The following is a 17,820-nucleotide window of genomic DNA, read 5'->3' as shown; positions in this document are numbered from 1 at the left end:
CATGGGTGATCCATGCGAAACAAGATATCCTCGAAATCCTCAAGATCAACCGCCCCTACACAGCGCCCTCCCGCCCTCGACCTGCAATTCACACAATTTCGGCTGCAACCACAGACTCACAATGCTCGCGACCATGATGGCCACCGTATCCGGCAGTGCGATGGTACTCACCAGGAACTCGCGTACCTGGGTTTCATCCTTCTCGCTCCACTTCAACGGTCTAGCCGCCATCTTCCCCTTCGACGAAGGGGCGCCCCCAGCCGGCGTCATCCGCATGGTGTCGTAACCTTCGCCGGGTGCAGACCGAGACGAGAATGCAGTTCTGAAGCGAGGTCTGGGTCGGTCCCGCTGGAAGAAGTAGTCTTCGTCGTCGCCTTCTCCCTCGGACTCGTCGGAGATGTTGCTGTTTTCGACGGGGTACATCGGCGTCATTACTCCCTCCTGCCTGGCGAGTGTGCGCTTCGATGTCGCACGTTCGAGCGCCTGCCATACGGCAGATGGTAGTGGCTTCTTCGAGACCCGCCAGTAGGTGTTGCTCATTCCCAGCCCGCCGCAGAGGCCCATGGCGAAGATCACCACGGCGATGAAGACGGGAGAGAAGCGGACCAGCATGTCGGCATCGGCATAGCCCGGTGGGGGGCTGTAAGCCATGCTGAGGGATTGGAAGAGCATGGTGAGAAAACACATCAGTTCGGTGATGCACAGGGCGTAGTAAGCAGTTGACGAGCCACGGTTGCCGCCGGGAAGACGCACTATGTTGATGGATGTGCGGCCGACGAAGATTGCGGTTTGGTAGATTGTGAAGAAGGTCGGGTAGAAGTCGCGGGTGGTGTTGAAGAGCATGCTGAAGAGTGAGCTTGTGCCGGCGAGTTTGAGGAAGCGGTCGGACAAGGGGAGGTGCCAGAGGATCGTTGGGAGGATTCCCTTTGTGTCTATCAGCATGGTACGGTACAGTGGTCAGGAACCGGATGCGAACCTGTGTCGTGATGTTCTCCAAAAACATCTGGATCGCCAACGGCGCCATGTATCCCCATATCATGGGTGTCACCAACTCCAGCTTATCTCCAAGCTTCAAATCCTTCATCACAGACTCCTGCTCATCGTTCTCCGCTTCCTCATCCTCATCAGTGTCGTCTCGGCCACTGTAGGCCTTGACTTGCGCCTCAGATGGTAGCAATAAGAAGTATGTGGCTAGCATCAGTGTAGGCACCAGTCCGACTCCGGAAAGCACAGACTCGGGCCGCACACCGAACGTATTCGTAAGCACGGTATAAAATCCGGCGCCGATGAGGCCCGCAGCGCCACTACCAGCAGCATACCCGCCGAAGGACATATTAATCATCGGACCGAACCTCGTACAGAGCTGGAAAAACGACCTGCATTCTCCCATCAGTTTATTTCCCTTCCCGGCACAGTTGGGTGGGTGGGTGGTCCTCACATGTCACCGAGATTGCTGGACAAGCTTGCCAAAGCAATACCGACAATCCGGATACCAACATTGTCGCACCAGGCCAGGAGCTGTAGACCCATGAAAGACGAGGCAGCACACACCGTGAGGCGAGTGGGGTAGTCGATCTGCTGAGCATCCTTCTTCTTCTTGCCCGGGTAGGTGGGAGGAGTCAGTGGTGTTCCCGGTGTCCCCTTCTTGCCGTCAACCGGGGAATAGTCGCCGCCAATTCTGAAGAGGCGGGAAATGGTTATGTCCGGGAACGTAATGTACGGAACGAGCATCCGCACCAGTATACTTGGGAGCGTATATGCGAACAGGATCAAGCCCGGGGGAGCGCTAGTGCCGACAAGACTGCGGGGGGATTAGTCTGTGACTTCGCGATAAATGGAGATGCGGGGCGGGGTGGGGGAGAGAGAGAACGAACTCGTTCGAAGCGGTGACCACGACGCCAAACTGCATGGTCACCATAGTCCCGAAGACCCAGAAACAGGCGAATACCACATGCTCCATGGACAGCGAACCAAAGCTCCATTTGCTGCTTCTGGTCATCTTTCTTGTCATCGGCGGCGCCGTCGAGTCTGCTCGGCGGAATGTGTCGTAGCGGCGAGAAGAGCCAGTGGTGTTATTTCTCCGCAGCTTCGTACGGGAATCCAGAGACCTGAGAGGAGGAGGACGTGATCCGGGTGTGCCGGACATGGTGGGCTTGTCGTCTTTTTTCGTGTAGGTTAGAGTTTGGTGCGGAGTTAACAGAGAGTGCTGTGCTTGAGTGATGTATCAAATGGGGCGTAAAAGACCGACGCAGGGGGTGTGTGTACGAGGTGCCCCTTAGAGATCGAATCTCGTGGAGTTGTGCAGTGGAATCTATCCATGCAAGCAATGGGGAAAGATGGCAAATATATGGTACGGTGTACGGCTGGCGGCATCGGGACAGGCTCGTTAGTGAGTCGTCTTCGTTCTCAGGATGACAGGCTTCCAGTGTGTCCAAATTTTCCAAGAGTCAGGATCGTGTGCATTTATAACTCTCCGGATGGGATCAGGACAACAGGTAGAGTGGAATTACATCAGTAAGCCGTCACTTCTATGGCCGCGGCCGGAGTCAGCTAATGTGCTACGGTGGAAGCACAGAATCTCACTCTCCCCGATTTCCCCTTCCCCCGCTCGGAAGCACGGACCTGACGTCAAGACTCGAGCTCCATTATCAATGCACAAATACCCATTGAACTTCACTCCTTGCTGCTGCTGCTGCTGAATGCTCCAACCGACAGTTCGATGAATCACCACATGCCCATTTCACCCTCCGCCCTCACGGCGGCAGAGCTCGGAACGACCGAGCAAGGGAAGAAACCAGGTGCCTGGATAGTACTTCTGACACGGCCGTCCTACCTCCCCGGCATAATATTGCTCGGCCACTCCCTCAAGAAAGTGCAATCGAAATACCCACTGGTAGTCGCCGTGACTCCCTCGCTGCCGCAATACGCCGTCGACGCGCTCCTGGCCACGGGGCTGGAGGTGAAGTATATACAGCCCATCGGGCCTAAGACGCACGTCAACGTTGTTGCCGAAAGGTTCGAGGACACATGGACGAAACTCTCTGCATTCGGGTTCGATGAGTATCAGGTCGCTTTCTCTTCACCCCGGGAACGCTCGACGGAGAGATTTCCGAGCTGACGGCAGCCAGCAGAGAGCGGTGTTGATCGACGGGGACATGCTGGTGATGCGCAACATCGACGACCTCTTCGACCTGCCGCTACCGCCGGACTGGATAGCCGCCAACCATGCGTGCGTGTGCAATCTCGACCGGCAGCCATGGGCACCCAAAGACTGGTTGGTCCTCCACTCCCCGCGTCCCGCGTCCTTCTCGCGCGTTTTGCAGCCACCCAAACTGACCTTTCCCCAGGGTTGAGACCAACTGCGCGTACACGCCGCTGACGCACCCGGGGGCACTGACGCAGCCGACGGCAATCACGCCTGACTCGCGACGGACGCACACGCTGCTCAACAGTGGGCTAGTGGTGTTCACGCCGTCGCGGGGGATGCTCTCGGACATGCTCGAAGTGCTGCACACGTCGCCGCTGGTGCCGACGTTCAGCTTCCCGGACCAGGACTTTCTCGCCCACTTCTTCTTTGGGCGATGGATGCCCATCGGATGGCAGTACAATGCCATCAAGACTGCACGCTACTGGCATCCGAATATCTGGCGTGACGACGAGGTCAGGAATTGCCACTACATCGTCGATAAGCCGTGGAATACCGGACGGAAGCGCGGCAGCGAAGATGAAGTCACCCACACGTGGTGGTGGGATGAGTTCAGGGCGTGGGAGGAGGAGATGTGGAAGCAGGGCGAAAGTGGCGCGAGGACGGTGGAGAGTGTTAGGAAGCACATGACGGAGGTGGAGTAGGTACCTAGAACGTGGTGGAGCAGAGATATACTAGGAAGGTGGGTAAGTGCTTTTAGATATAGCAGCAATGCGCATATGAGGAATTGAGGACTTTGCAGTACCAGAAAGACCTGTCGAGAGAGGGCAGCGGAGATATCGTGATGACAAGCAAGGCCATTGCATCACGCGATCTCACTCGGTCCTACCATCAAGCACGTCTTGCTTTCGTGCAAAGAAGCCAATCTCGAAACTACCATGATCTAGGACAGTCTAATACAAAGATAATCAAGCAGAAAACCCAAAGAAGCCAATCTCGTCAGTGGTCAGAGCGATAACATTGCTGCAGCCATGTCTCCCATACTGTATGGCCAGAAGTAAAGAGCCCTGCCCTCCCCGCAAGAAAACTGCGTCAGTGTACAGTGTCTTCTCGCAATCTTCTCGCAACTTCAGGATTGTGCACAGGAAGCACTGAGACAAAAGAGGAGGAAAAGTGAGCTCGAGGCGTCTATGTAAACAGCTGAACAACCTCGCCAGAGTTCCAAGTTCCAACAGGGCGGCTTCACCTTCACCCGACGCGGGCCAGCGTAGATATACGTATATCAGGCTTCCGAAACTTCGGCCTGAAGATCGGACCGGCCTGCCGACGCTTATCACAGACCGCCATGGCTTGCTATTTACCTATACTCGGCAGAGAGCAGAAAGGAGAGACCAGACCAGACATTGACAAGAAACCTCAAAGATCAACCTCCCGAGTTCGGCGATCACTCCGCAACAGCGATCACCTACCGAGCCGCCGCACGGATACCGGTATTCACTTCCCGATGGCAGGGACCGATCATCCGTCCTATGTACCGTACCTATGTAGAGCCTGGATATGTGAGGATATGGATTGATATGGGTGTATATTCCTCACATGTCCACCTATATCAATCCGTATCCTCACATATCCACCTATATACACCCATATCAATCCGTATCCTCCCATATCCAACCATATTAATCCAGATCAATCCATATCATCACATATTCACCAATATCAATCCGCATCCACCGATATCAATCCATATCCTCACATATCAATCCATATTCACCCATATCCTCACATATCCACCCATATCAATCCATATCCACCCATATCCCCCTATATCCGCCCATATCAACCTCGAGCCTTGGGTCCCCTACCCGCCCGCTCTGTTACAGTCCTGTGCCGTGGGCTTTCCGAAATCGCTCCCAGCCTGAACAGGTGTACACGCCGGTTAGCGGACCGGACTACAGGCCGGCCGCCCCGCTGAGAACCCCGATCCTCGCTGTACGGTATGTAGATTCCACGAGCACACTCGGGCGAGAAATCCGAAACCACGGGTCCGCCTCGGACCGGACAGCGGACACTGGACACTGGACAATGGAAAGCCTGGCCATGTATGTACACTGGACTCTGGAGTCTGGTGGAGCTATCCGCACGCATGCATGCATGCTTGAAATTTGAAAGGTATCGGTATCACATCACATCACGAATTGTGGACCGTGATTGACTCCATCATGATCCCATTTCGTCCCGGTTGCTCTACGGTACTATTCTTGGTAGTAGTTGCGTATGTGCGGGCATTAGCGGCGGCGGCGGCCGATGCGGAGAAAAGGTATTTCCGGATTCCGGCTGTACTATGGTAGGTACTATACTGCCAGTCCCTAAACTTGCCGCGTGTTTCGACTTTCCGCACGAGCGGCCACATCGCATGTCGACTGGAGTCTGGTGACGGTAGGCATAACTACTAGTACACACCGGTAGCACTCCCGTAATGTCGCGGCAGAAACGGCCGGAATCCCCCAGTGCGCACGGTAAGTCGGCCCGTGAGGTACATATGAGCACCTGACCGCAGTCCGTTTATATGTACATACCAGTCTGCACCGCCATGGGTGCTGGTCTGGTCTGCACAGCTTCGTGGCTAAAACCAGTCTTTTGCTTCGATTCCACTACATGTGCCTAAAACTACAATTTAAGAAAGAAAACCTTCAAGGCAAGAGAAAGAAAGAAAAGCAGGACACAACGACAGAAAAAAACAAACGAGAAACGCATAAGAAAGAACTTGAAGGCTCCCCCAGACACCGCAAAGAAGGGGGTGAAACCATCGCAAGATCCGACTAGGCACAGGCCGAGAAAAAACAGAAACCGATGCGATGATTCTCATGCAGATCCATGAAAAAATTGAACTGAAAAACTCCCCAGCAGCCAACCCTACTTCACCCTTATTCCCAGATCTATGCATTTCAATATTACTTTTTTCTTTTTCTTTTTCGGGGGGCGTTGGTGTTTATTTGCCCCACTGCATTCCCTTACCCATCTTCTCGGTCAATTCCCGGATGTTCCTCTCTTCCTTGCACCGTCTCTTGTGGCCAATCTTCCAGTCGATAGCCTGGCATTCGGTACCGCAGTACCAACTTGCTCTACAGCCGGCACAGACCTTGTACTCTCCCCGCTGCGCCTCGACCTTCCTGCAATCTCTCGCCGAGCACTCCCTCTTGGCGACATCGTCGGCTGTGGCACGAACCCACTCCCTTGGCTCTTCGGTCTCCCAGAGCTTCCGGGCGAAGAAAACGTAGTCCATGGCCTCGGGCTCGGACCCAAGTCCGCGGGGGCTAGGGTTGGGACCACTGGGCCAGGTGTCGACCGGCGCGAGCAACAGGTCAACGACGTGGTTGTTGGCCTTGTTACCCTCGCGCAGCCAGCTGGTGGAGAGCGTGCAGGGGCCAAAGAGGTTGAAGCACGCAAGGGCGGAGGTGAAAATCAATGACGTGTGACCGAGGTTCTGGACCTTGATGTTCAGGGACAGGTCGGGGTTCAGGTCTTCCTTGGTGTAGCGGTCGAGCTGCGCGAATCCGCCCTTGGGGCAGTAGCGTGTGCTGTCGTAGTCGTCGTGAGCGGTGTCGAGCCAGCTCAAACAGAAGTTGAGAGCTTCGAGCGGACGGTTGAGGTGGAGGAGGAAAACGGGGACGCGGTCACGGATACCTGCATACGGTCAGTTTCGATGCTTTGCTAAGGGGGACCGCCACACCCCCGTGGGAGCGGTGGAACGAGACGGAAAACAGAGGAGGACCAACCATTATTGTCACCGTGGTTCATCTCAAGAACCCGCCTTGCATACTCGACGGCTGTCTCGTACTCTCCGCAGTCGGCGGCAGAGACGACAATGTCGAGCAGCAACCTCACGTAGCCCCTGGTCTCAACCAGACGCCAGAAATGGCCATAGACCTCACTGGTGGGCTCGAAGCATTCGTCGCCGTAGAGCCTCATGATGGCATTGTCGGCATCTGGGACGGCGAGAAGCAGGAACTCGAGCTTCTGGCTGTCGGAGAGGTTGGGACGACGGATAGCATTGCGGAGAGGCTCCAAAGTCGAGTGGTTTCCACCAATGGCTCTGGAAAGGTGCGTCTTCGCGGTAGTGAAGTCGGGGTTCGCTCGGGAGAGCAGCCGTTTGATTTCGTTAATGGCACGGCTCTGGGGAGGAGTGGGAGCACTGGACGAGACGGAAGCTCAATGTTAGCGGATGAAGCTAGGGAACAGAAAGTTGGTGCTCATCGTACTTGGTAGGTCCGCTCGACATGATGGATGATTGCTCAGGGGAGTGTTGATGGAGTTGAAAGTTGGGGGAGGGTCTACTCGGTGAGGAGACTTGCTGCAATTCGAAGTTTGGGATAGGGGGAAGCAAATATTTTGGCAAGAGAGTTGCGGAGCAGAAGAAGGGGTTAGTTATTAGGGGGAGAAGGAGGGACAGGGCGATGTGAAAGGACAGGTGGAGCTTATTAGGTAGGCTCTCTCGTGTGATTGAGCAGTTAGTAAGGCTCGATATCCCTGAGCTGAACGCAGCGTGTGAGGGAGCCTGTGCACGAGCAGGGGTTCTCCACAAAAAGCACGAAGGAATGACACGATTGGCTCAGGGGCGAAGAAACAGCCGGGTTATTGTGAGGGGGCTCGGAGGGAGGATGATTATGTCAGCCTTTTTTTATTTTATCTTATTTTATTTTGGCCAGCTGTTCCAAGGCCAACTTCCAAGGTGACAGGGCGGCACGTTTCCCCTTGCAGCTGGACGGAAGGGCTGAAGTCGAAGACGAAGAGGACGGAGCTCGAATTACTGGCTAGTGCATAACTTGGTGGTTTTGCTTGGTGGTTTGCTTGCTTGTTTACCAGTGTCCGCACTCAATTCCACATCAAACACAGACAACCTTCCAGGGCAGTTGGCATCTCGAAGCCGTTGCCGCCATTGGAACGAACGGCTGAATCAACATCAACATCGACAATGCAGGCAGGAAACAGCTGTGTGTGCCATTCATGCCATCCGGAATTAGGTTCCTTCGTTCTGCACGAAAGAAAAAAAATGTTAAAAAGAAAAAAGTTACTCCAGAACACGAACCCTGCGTTTACTGCATGCAGCAGCAGCAATACCCAGTCAGCCAGTCAGGAAGTCAGCCGTCGCGGGTCGTCTCCCCTTGGTGGTACTCCCGCGTTCGGTCGAGCTTCCCACGCCTTATGTAGTCGAGAAGAGGCTGATCGGCCAGGTATTCTAAGCCAGTCCACGTAGAAGTAGAGTACTGCTCCCCGCGGTAGGTTTGAAGGTTGTAGGTTAAAGGTGGCAGATTGTAGGTTATGTTGTAGGTTGCAGAACAGGTGGGTAGATTCTGGAGCGGGTTCCAAGGGTTGGAAGCTTAAAGCCAATCGCCAGTTTAACGGCCACCTGTGATCGCCCGATTCTCGACCTTTCGGCTGCGAGGGCTTGCGACGGGACTTCCTTGGAATCCTTGCCACTCGGGTGGGAACCCATCAAAGATTACTAGTCTCTTGGCACTTCCTCCTCCACCACCTCCTTAAGGCTTGGAATACAGAAGATACCCCCTCCCCCACCATCGTTCGACGTGCTAATTCTCAACATGCAGCGATACCTACCAGTACTATCATATTCAACTCAATTCTTCGGTATTCTTGCCGCAAGACCTTGAGGCGTTGGCTCCTGCGGAAAAACTGAAGTTGAGTGAAGAGCTGATGGAAAACCACCACTAAAACCCGCCTCCCCGCGACAAGAGCTCCGAGGAGGTCAACGACCGCGAGCATTGAAATGCCTGGACCAGTAGTGCGACTGGGCCGTTCTAAGGTGCATGTAAGCCCCCGAGGAGTAAGCAGACTCGTAAACGCATCGGTTGACCCGCCCTATGTACAGATGTACATACTTCTGCAAGGTATAAATACATTCAGCCCGCTTCATAAGATGGGTTGCATGCCGACGGCAGTTGTTTTCAGCTACTCGGAGCCATCAATATTCCCGCCGCGGATCTCTCATGACTGCGTCTAGGATGTCTTTCCTTACTGGCACTCCATCTCACCACATGGTATCACGATACCTAGCTCATCTGCCTGTCAATCGAGTCCCCTTGTCCAAGCTGGACAATGTAGATGTCATCTTTCCGGAACGAAGGTCGTGGAATTTTCCGGAACGAAGCTTGAGTTCGAGAGTCTCGGAGATATACTCTAGTGTCGACTTACGAGTGAGGTATTTAACCTTAATCAAGGTTCGACATAGACAGATCCCTAGGGATGATCGGCTATACATGGGATAGCCTGGAGAGTGTCTACGTACTCTATGTGCCTAATTTTCCGCTCCTTCACTGAAGGGTGATGCAGCTCGAGTACCTAGTGGTCGTGGAGAGGGTGACTATGGAGGGAATCGTACTCGATTCCCTGTTCCTCGTCATTCATCGACGTCTTCCATCCGAGGCTGGCATCTCGAAGACGTCTCCGCCTAAATCTAAACAATTGCATGAAATACAAGCCAACGCAAGTCGACTCTCGCGCCTTGTATACCACGCATTTGCCAGTCTCTACTCGCACACCACGGGTCGTCTGAGTGACCCGTCATGATCCGCGCCGCGAGACGTTCGGATACCTCGAGTTCTCGTTTGAAACGCAGTCCTGAATGGCGATTTATTGGTGTACTGGGCGTTTTGCAGGCAGCTTCGGGCCCAGCCTCCAGCGCCCGTTGGCTGGTCATGACATCCCATTTCCTTTGATGTCGTGTCGTGTCGTGTCTATATAGACGTTAAGCTTCAGTAGGTTACATCTTATTCCACTCAAGACTTCAACTAAAGTATGGTTAGTGGTAAGTTAAACCTGGAGTGACGATTCGAAATATTTTGATTATCTTTGCTTGGACTCTTCAAAACTGCAGTGGCCACGACTGCCTGCCACTCATAAAAGAGCGGCGGGAGTGCGTACCAAATACCTCTGCAACAAGGTCCCGATTCTAATTCCTCCTCCTCCTTCTGAGGGAGTGGGTACTGCTAATATACCGGCGAACATTCACTCTATTCACACTCTTCTTCACTCTCCAACCTCTGGCTATCATCACCACGATGAAGCTCCTTGCAGCTGCTGCTGCCTCGTTCGCCGTTTGGGCAGTCGCCACTGCGGACCCTGTGCTGTCATCGACCGAGATAGCGATTTCTGCTGGCATTTTGAATGGCGAAAACAATCTGTGAGTGTTCGTGGACTGATAATGTGGAACGGTGCTGACGGGAAATACAGGAGCCTGACCGAGACCGGCCTGGCGAATCAAACCGATGACAAGTTGCTGATGGGCAATAAGGAAAGCTTCCAGCGTTTGGAAACCGTCATAGCTACAGCCACTCCTGCTACGTCTCAAGATGCCACCGCCGAACGAGAGGCCATCATTACTGCTACCACTCAAAGTATCAGGCACACGAAAATCGCCGAAGATGTTCGGGCAATCACCTCCACGGCTATAATCATTGAGACGGCTACTGCCACTCCCGAGTTTGCCACTACGACCGCCACTCACAAATCTGCCACTCTGACTGCGAACCACGAGACTGCGGCTGTTGGGTCCATTACTGCCCATCCCACGACTATTACACACGCAACATATATCGACGCATATGGTGACGTGACAGAGGTTGACGATTTCTATCTTGAGCCGTGAGTCCAGACTGTCCGTGATTTCCTCCAGATGCTGACCAGTCTCCAGTTCCGAATCCTTGTGGATCTCGCCCATCGGCGAAGACGACGAGCAGTTCGACTACGAGTCACCCGAGCGCATGCTCCTGTCCACCGTTGTGCCACTCACCTCTGCTACCGAGGAGGCCGAGCCCACGTCTACCCCCACTACGGCTGCGTCGGATACCAAGTCCAGCTATGATCTCGCGGAGGTCCTACCCGCCGAGCTCGACGTCGATGCCATGGGGCGGCTACTCAACGACACCAAGATCCTGCACAAGCTTGCGCAGTCGGACATTGACGCGATCGAGATCTGCCGGTCGTACGCCTTCGACGCCAGCCAGCTCAACTGGCACATCTCCCAGGCCGAGGAGTGGATGCGCCAGTACTCCCTCGAGAATAAGGACCGCGAGTACTTCAAAAGAAACGGGCTCATCGCCACTATCGCCTTCGATTTCCTCGGCATGAATAATTATAAGTGTGCCATCGGATTCACTCAGTTGTGCACTGTCGATTGCCCTACCGTCGTCAGAGGTATCGATGATCTGGAGCTGGCCAGGAAAGTCTATTTCGTCATGGCTAGTGCGTTGAATATGTTGTCGGTCTTAGACACCGTTCATGTAAGTGCCCTCATAGAAACTCACACGGCAGATACTGCATTGACTGATCTGCTCCGGGTTTTCAGGGCACTATGGTGGCATCTCAGATGAACCTGCAGGGCATGGTTCAGAAGATGTCGATGGACTTCTTCTACACCTCGCCGACGGAGGGGGAGCGGGAGCGGCAGCGGCTCTGGCACTTTTTCGTGCAGCTCACGATCTGGAGCGCACAGACGGCGATCAACTCGGTAGTTCCACTTATCCCATGGTCTACGATCCAAGACTACGTCTTGTACCGGGTCAGCAAGCTCGCCAAGGTGACGCTGGACCACACTGGTCGGATCGACCGCTTCGACGACCACGAGTTCGACGAGTGGCGCGGGCGCGTGATCGAGGAGACGCTGGGCGACATCATGTACACGCAGCTCAACAACAACATCGAGCCGCTGCGGGTGCCGCCGCGGTACGGCGGACACTACCGCTGGAACCCGGGCGGCGCCACGATCTCGGACTGGATGCGCGTCAACTCGCATGCCACAAGGATGTGGGAACACTACTTCTACGACAGGCAGCTGCCCATGTGCTACGAAGATAGGGCGTATCATGCCGATAACCGAAGGGGCATCGATATTGGCGCAGACTTTAGGAGAAGGGCCACTATGGAGGGGTTCTGGTCCGCCGTCGGTCACGCCTGGAAAGATACTAAGGAGCTCGTCCATGGAACGTATGATCGCGCCGCCGGTATGTATCAGCATCTGAAACATGGCTACAACGGGTATATCGACCACCTGCGACACACGGAGCCGCCGTCGCACCTGGAGCCCGGCCAGAGGATCGCATCCATTGGGGGGGAGAGTTCCTGGCACCCCCGCGATCAATGGCGAAAGGAGTACGGCCCGTCCAGACGAGAACTGCTCTATGACATCTGGACGCGCGGGATCTCGGCGCAAGGGGAATATGGATACAGGCCGTCCATCGAACACGTGGTGAGCAACATAACGATCAAGCTGGACAACGTTCGCACTGCCATGAGCAAGTTGTATCCTGTCGCCCTCAACTTGGCCATGCCCATGTACATCCGCGAGACCATGGAGAGCTTTACGTTTTCCGGAACGGACAAGCACCACGAGGTGAACTCGGCAAATTTGGCGTTCATGGTCCAGGAATCCGGACGATACTCACGGAGGATTGTAAAGCAGAATGTCAACGCCATGTTCGGATCCTCCATTGTCGGGCCCCAAGGTGAGTTGATCTCCATTGTGCTTTTCCCTCCCAGCCGTGTGATAACTGATGATTACAGGCGAAACCCACCTCTCGAACGCATTGGCGATGGGCAACTATCTCCCGGTGGACAAAGGCACGCTCAACGACTGGACTGATGCGAGCATCGAGGACGCAATCACCAAGAATATGTACTACAAGACCCTTGACGCCGCGCTGCGCTCGCAGAAGCACTGGATCCAATGCACGACGCACCTCCTGCGCAAGAAGCACATGAATTCGATCCTGCACAAGGTCGTGCAGGAAGTATCCACATGCATCGCAGACAACACGGGTCCCGAACACCTCCGCTCCTGCCTTCCTCCCACCTCCAGCTCCGAGGACGGCAAGGAAATGGTGTGCTACATGTACCGGTGGGCGGACCGCGGCATCGCCATCGCGCACCACATCGAGGACCCGTGGGGCTGGGAAAAATACCAAGCCTTCGACCTGAGCGTGCAGAGCATCATCTCGTCCTCATTCCTGACGCGCGCCTACCGGCTGTCCTCCAACAGCACGACCTCTGACGACCCTGGGTTCCCGCTGCTGAACACACGGACACTCGCCTTCGGGCCCGACTCTGAATTCGTGACCGATCCGGGGAACCCTGGGATGTTCTCGCTCCCCGTGTGCGTCTCGCCCTACAACTGGAACGGACACACGAAGGGCTACTCGTTCCTGGACGACATGGACGTGAACAGCGCAAAGAAGTCGTTACCGTGCTACTGCGGGCCGATGGGTGCCGATACCCGCGCGGTCTGGTCCGCTATGCGACTCGACATCTCCGAGAAGCGCGGTGAATACCTCAAGCACCTTTGCCCGCGCCAGATCGCCGCGAAGATGAAGAATCCCCTCGAGCGGTATGTTGCGAAGTGCAGACTGGGCATCAAGAAGGTTGGCGCGCTGCATTACGAGAAGAGGGATCACCTCTGCGACGTCGTCATTGCGGAGCTCGAGGCACATGATATCAGAAGTATCGACCAGATCTCCGACCAGCAGACGCTCGTCGTCATGTGCAAGGTTAGGCAGGCTTGGCATAATAGGTGGAACGTCAAGTGGCGCAAGAAGTGTAGGAAGTACAGGAACACCCCCATCAGTGCCATGTGGGAGGAGGCGGCGGCGATGAACACGACTATTGCGGAGGACGCATTGGATGGTTTTGAGGAGGAGAGGCTCGAGGAGGCTAAGGGGATGGAGGGGGGACAAATGGAGGGGGAGCAGATTGATGAGGAGGAGATTGAGGGGGAGGCAAAAGCGGCCAAGGAGACATAAATTGTTGCTTTCTTTTGTTTTCTTTTGTTTTTGATATCGGTTTGGTGTGTATTTAAAAGTGGCAATAAATTTTTGGTTCATGGACTCTTGCGTACCTAGGAGACTACACGCCCGCGCTGTGTGGCCTCTTTCCTTGACCCGAAAGCAACAGCTCGAGTTCCTCGTTCACGACACATTAATCATGGTAGGTTACGAGCAAGATAATTTATAGCATTAAAGTTGTTCCATTCATCCCGCCACGTCCAGCCCAGTCCGCCAACTCATATCCACATTACGTCCTTCCATCCATCCGCACCATCTATTCAACCATCTATGGCAGCGTGCAAGCCGCACCGAAACCCGCCTGACTGCTCATCCGCACATCGTCAGTACCAATTCCATCCTCGGGGTACATAGGAGATTACTCACCATCCGCCCACAGTGGAGCAATACGCGGCGGTAGTACCGCAGAACCCATACTTGCTGCAGCAGCCGCCCCACGTACTGCCCGTGCACGTGTATCCAGTCGTCCCGCCGCAGCTGCCATCAACGGATGGCGGGTTCGACAAGCACACCGTCGCGTTCGCCGAGTAAGTCGCTTGGCAGCCGGCGCCGCAGTAGGAGACTCCTTCACCACTGGTGGGGGGTTAGCATGCTATGCTGGTGGAAGGGGGGGGGAGACGGGGGGGAGGAGGGGGAGGGAAAAGTACCAGAAGCCGCTGCTGGAGCAGCACGATCCAAACTCTGCCGCCGTGCAGGCGAAGGCGTTGGTGCCGCCGCAGCTGCCGTCGGGGCTCTCGCTCTGAGAGAGGACGGTGCTGACGAGGGCGCCGAGGAGGGCGGTCAGGAAGAGGGGGGCGGAGAAGTGCATCGTGGAGAAGGGTGCGAAGAGTGAGGAGGTGGAGTTGAGGAGGTGGTGGATGGAAGGAGGTGAGCGTGGGTGAGGATTCACTATCTGAGAGGGGGGATTGCGCACCTATTTATCCTCCCTCTCTCCATCCTCACTCCACGCTCGCTCGCACACAGGCTGTCCAACGTCCGACCGACCGTCTGCTCGGCTCAGTACCTGCCTGCGAACTCCGATAGATGTTCCAAAGTTCTTCATGGCAAGGTTGGCGATACTACCGTAGGTAGGTACTCCATAATCTAAGTAGGTAGTGGCATTCCCTGTCCGTCCGCAGAAACACCGGCGGAATATTGCTAATAGTGTGCGATTGACTGCCTGATATGGCGAGTGAGGCCATCCAGAAGGTCCTTAGGTAGGTACGTATCCACCCTATGCACGGGAATCCCGCTCACACACATACACACATGCCTATATATTGGGGCCGACTTAAAGCGGCGAATCCATAGGACCACAGCAGGTCGTCCGACATGATCGGATTTTTTTTCGTCGGGCTAGACCCGCAGGCTGTAGATCACCCGTTGGATGGTTGGTTGGCTACATACTTTGGCCCATCGATGTGTAGAGTGGAGTAGAGTACACATCGTGCGGCCCCGCGCAGATGCTTGTATCCTCCCCACATACATATGATGGGCACACGCATCGAATGCAGGGCACTACCCACGATCACTCCCGTCTCCGGCAGGTCTGAATCGCATCCTATCCCGCCGAGGCTCTCTCGCTCGAGGTGCGTGGATGGTGGGCGGCTTCTCGGATGAAATATTCCGCCCGCTGCGGATAGTGGATTGGGTCACCCGGGTTGGTAGATAGTAGAGTAGCTGCATCGCTGGAATCAATGAACGAGCGAGAACGAAATGCCTGGAATCTGGATATGAATTGAATTGAGTCTGAACCCGAAGCCGAGTGGCAGCTGGCCCCAATACCTATGCTATTGTTAGCATGTAGCCGCAGTGTCTCCTTCCTCCTTCCACCTTTCTCGTTACTATATAGCATCGTAGAGTAAAGTACTGTAGTGTCACCGGGAATCCACCCATGCGCGATCGGGAAATGGATTGAGCTGAGTATATCACAGTCGGACTGTCCTGCTAGTGTCCGGGACCTCGTGGTACAATGATGTGTACATACCAGCCTTTTCTCCACCCGCATATCCAGGACTCCAGAGTTCAGCCACGAACCATTCGGGCAGCCAATGCCGAAATCCAAACTCCCCTGAACTTCCACTCTACCCACTCTATCCACCCCGGCAGTTACGATCTATGTAGAATCCATTCGTGAACTTCCCCAAGTAGCATTTATGTAGAGTACTCTGTCAGCTAGTTCGGATTTTTCTTTTCTACCGGCGGAAGCAGGGGTGCTCAGGTACGTAGAGTACTCTATCGATAGTGTCACCACAGTCCGGTTAACTAAAGGCGCAGGTACACACAACACAATGCACAACACACAACATACAACATACCGGCACTCTACTTGTGTACTCACGCAGCTGAGCTGAGGGCCGTCGGTCTGGCTGTCTGTCTGTCTGTATGCAGGGTTCTTGCCTTCCTTCCTTCCTTCCTGCGCTCGACGGGAAGACCGATGGGCGGTGTGGGTCGCTGTATGTACTGCCAGATGGTTGCGTGGGCATTGCATCGGACAGGCTGGGTGGCGCTGGTAGGGTGATTGTCTGAATATATACCCACGCAACGATCTGGTAGTAGTGCTGGTATTGCAAAGACGGAAACAATACATATGAATATAACCTATCAAAGCAGACTCTCGTATCCGCAAAGAGAGATGTAGATAGAGTGTGCCAAAGTACATCTTCAATCACGCTACTTCAGAAAATAAACCGAGTGATAAATCATGGATGGCTGCATCATGGGTGGCTGACTCGGGAACCGTCTAACTGTGCGCACTTGCTTGAAAGATACGGCGCTGGTACTTGTACTTCCGGCCAGCAGAAAGTCAAAACAGCCTAGCAGATGGTATGTTAAAAGCATCATATTCTTGCTCACCACCTGAAGCAAGTACCTACATAGGCACATACTCGTACAATTGCACACGCAGACTACAGTAGGTAGGTAGGTATTGTGCCTTTATGTGAAAGGGGAAGACCGGATGAGATGGGACGGGACGGTACTGGCACCCTCGGCGAAGCGTCGAGAAGCGTGGAGATGTATCTACCGTCCCGAGTGAGAGTTGACCCAGTACTATACCTACTCGAACGGGCCTGCAAGCTGGGTTTGCGGGTGTGCTACCCAGCAAACCTGAAGGCTTCTTCTTCGGCGACGTGGTGTGAGCACTGAGCAGACGGGAAGCTCCCTAGTGCTGTGCTGTGTCAGATGTAGCGAGTACGAGAACGAGAACGAGAACGGTCGTTCGCTAGCTCCCTACTAGTAGCTCCCTAGCTTCACGAGTGTGCACTCGCGCTTACATCCTGTTCCGCATCGGACTATCACTTTTTTCTAAACAGCCGAAGGTGTCGGGATCGGGATCGGGATCGATCCAAGTCGTCTTGATAGTCGCGGCTTGGAAATTCGGAATCACCGACTGCCACCCTCGTTCGAACAATACCATAGGCGGGCCGGTTCCTGTTCCTGTTAGACATCTTCAGCTCTGTGACGCAAGACCGCCAGTTGCACTCCGGGCCTGCCAGGCTGCCACTGGAGTACTCCGGTCTAAGCCGGAGTATATTGCGAGAGATTTCGTCGGCAGCAATCCAACCCCCAAATCCCCGCCGTAAATCCACCAGCTTTGTATATGCTCTAGCAGACATCTTCATACTTCATGCTTCATACTTCATGATTCATGCTCCATGCTTCATACTTCAGCTCCATGCCTCTAGATTGTGCGGTACTAGTACAAGGGTGCGGTAACGTTCGAACTTCGCACTTAGCACGAGAAGACACCTACCTAACCGTAGGGTTTGGACTTCGGTTTGGACTTCGACTTCGGCCCAGCAAGACATGCAGCGTCACTCACGCAAATTTACAAGTCACCAG

At 54.6% G+C, this 17,820-nt stretch overlaps 6 protein-coding genes across 6 annotated transcripts; 2 read left to right on the top strand and 4 right to left on the bottom strand.

Moving 5' to 3' along the window:
- Positions 1-45: 45 nt before the first annotated feature.
- BZA05DRAFT_465159 (CLN3 protein-domain-containing protein) lies at positions 46-2,470 on the bottom strand (the record flags this gene model as incomplete). Its single annotated transcript, XM_051487751.1, has 4 exons — positions 1,875-2,470; positions 1,439-1,801; positions 977-1,376; positions 46-924 (listed from the first exon to the last, which is right to left on the bottom strand). Exons 1-4 carry the CDS (start codon positions 2,144-2,146, stop codon positions 46-48), a joined length of 1,914 nt encoding a protein of 637 aa, XP_051342236.1. The 5' UTR covers positions 2,147-2,470.
- A 261-nt stretch (positions 2,471-2,731) lies between these two features.
- On the top strand, positions 2,732-3,849 carry BZA05DRAFT_442683 (nucleotide-diphospho-sugar transferase; the record flags this gene model as incomplete). Its single annotated transcript, XM_051486771.1, has 3 exons — positions 2,732-3,067; positions 3,132-3,274; positions 3,348-3,849. 3 exons carry the CDS (start codon positions 2,732-2,734, stop codon positions 3,847-3,849), a joined length of 981 nt encoding a protein of 326 aa, XP_051342235.1.
- A 1,800-nt stretch (positions 3,850-5,649) lies between these two features.
- Positions 5,650-6,347, bottom strand: BZA05DRAFT_390352 (uncharacterized protein). Its single transcript, XM_051482884.1, has one exon. It carries the CDS (start codon positions 6,090-6,092, stop codon positions 5,823-5,825), a length of 270 nt encoding a protein of 89 aa, XP_051342234.1. The 5' UTR covers positions 6,093-6,347; the 3' UTR covers positions 5,650-5,822.
- On the bottom strand, positions 5,650-7,669 carry BZA05DRAFT_349615 (uncharacterized protein). The gene is made up of 3 exons (XM_051481255.1): positions 7,408-7,669; positions 6,925-7,340; positions 5,650-6,832 (listed from the first exon to the last, which is right to left on the bottom strand). Exons 1-3 carry the CDS (start codon positions 7,425-7,427, stop codon positions 6,138-6,140), a joined length of 1,131 nt encoding a protein of 376 aa, XP_051342233.1. The 5' UTR covers positions 7,428-7,669; the 3' UTR covers positions 5,650-6,137.
- Positions 7,670-10,224: 2,555 nt separating this feature from the next.
- Positions 10,225-13,956, top strand: BZA05DRAFT_416629 (uncharacterized protein; the record flags this gene model as incomplete). Its single annotated transcript, XM_051485409.1, has 5 exons — positions 10,225-10,346; positions 10,397-10,807; positions 10,857-11,445; positions 11,511-12,666; positions 12,725-13,956. 5 exons carry the CDS (start codon positions 10,225-10,227, stop codon positions 13,954-13,956), a joined length of 3,510 nt encoding a protein of 1,169 aa, XP_051342232.1.
- Positions 13,957-14,206: 250 nt separating this feature from the next.
- On the bottom strand, positions 14,207-14,902 carry BZA05DRAFT_465151 (uncharacterized protein; the record flags this gene model as incomplete). The annotated part of the gene is made up of 3 exons (XM_051487750.1): positions 14,207-14,303; positions 14,365-14,571; positions 14,646-14,902. Coding segments are annotated over 3 exons (501 nt in total), but the record flags the coding sequence as incomplete, so codon positions are not given.
- Positions 14,903-17,820: the final 2,918 nt, after the last annotated feature.

The sequence above is a fragment of the Tricharina praecox genome, assembly GCF_024521635.1.
Source record: "Tricharina praecox strain CBS 144465 chromosome Unknown BZA05scaffold_5, whole genome shotgun sequence".
Taxonomy (NCBI): domain Eukaryota; kingdom Fungi; phylum Ascomycota; class Pezizomycetes; order Pezizales; family Pyronemataceae; genus Tricharina; species Tricharina praecox.
Note: the sequence above shows the minus strand (reverse complement) of the source record. Positions and strands in the feature narration are given on the sequence as shown.

What these genes read in the sequence shown, in the direction of transcription:
- BZA05DRAFT_390352 (XM_051482884.1), bottom strand. Translation starts at nt 6,092, where the DNA reads ATGCATAGATCTGGGAATAAGGGTGAAGTAGGGTTGGCTGCTGGGGAG.
- BZA05DRAFT_349615 (XM_051481255.1), bottom strand. Translation starts at nt 7,427, where the DNA reads ATGTCGAGCGGACCTACCAA. An exon ending in ATGTCGAGCGGACCTACCAA is followed by an intron (nt 7,341 to 7,407) that starts GTACGATGAGCA and finishes CGTCTCGTCCAG; the next exon opens with TGCTCCCACTCCTCCCCAGA. An exon ending in GAACCACGGTGACAATAATG is followed by an intron (nt 6,833 to 6,924) that starts GTTGGTCCTCCT and finishes GACCGTATGCAG; the next exon opens with GTATCCGTGACCGCGTCCCC.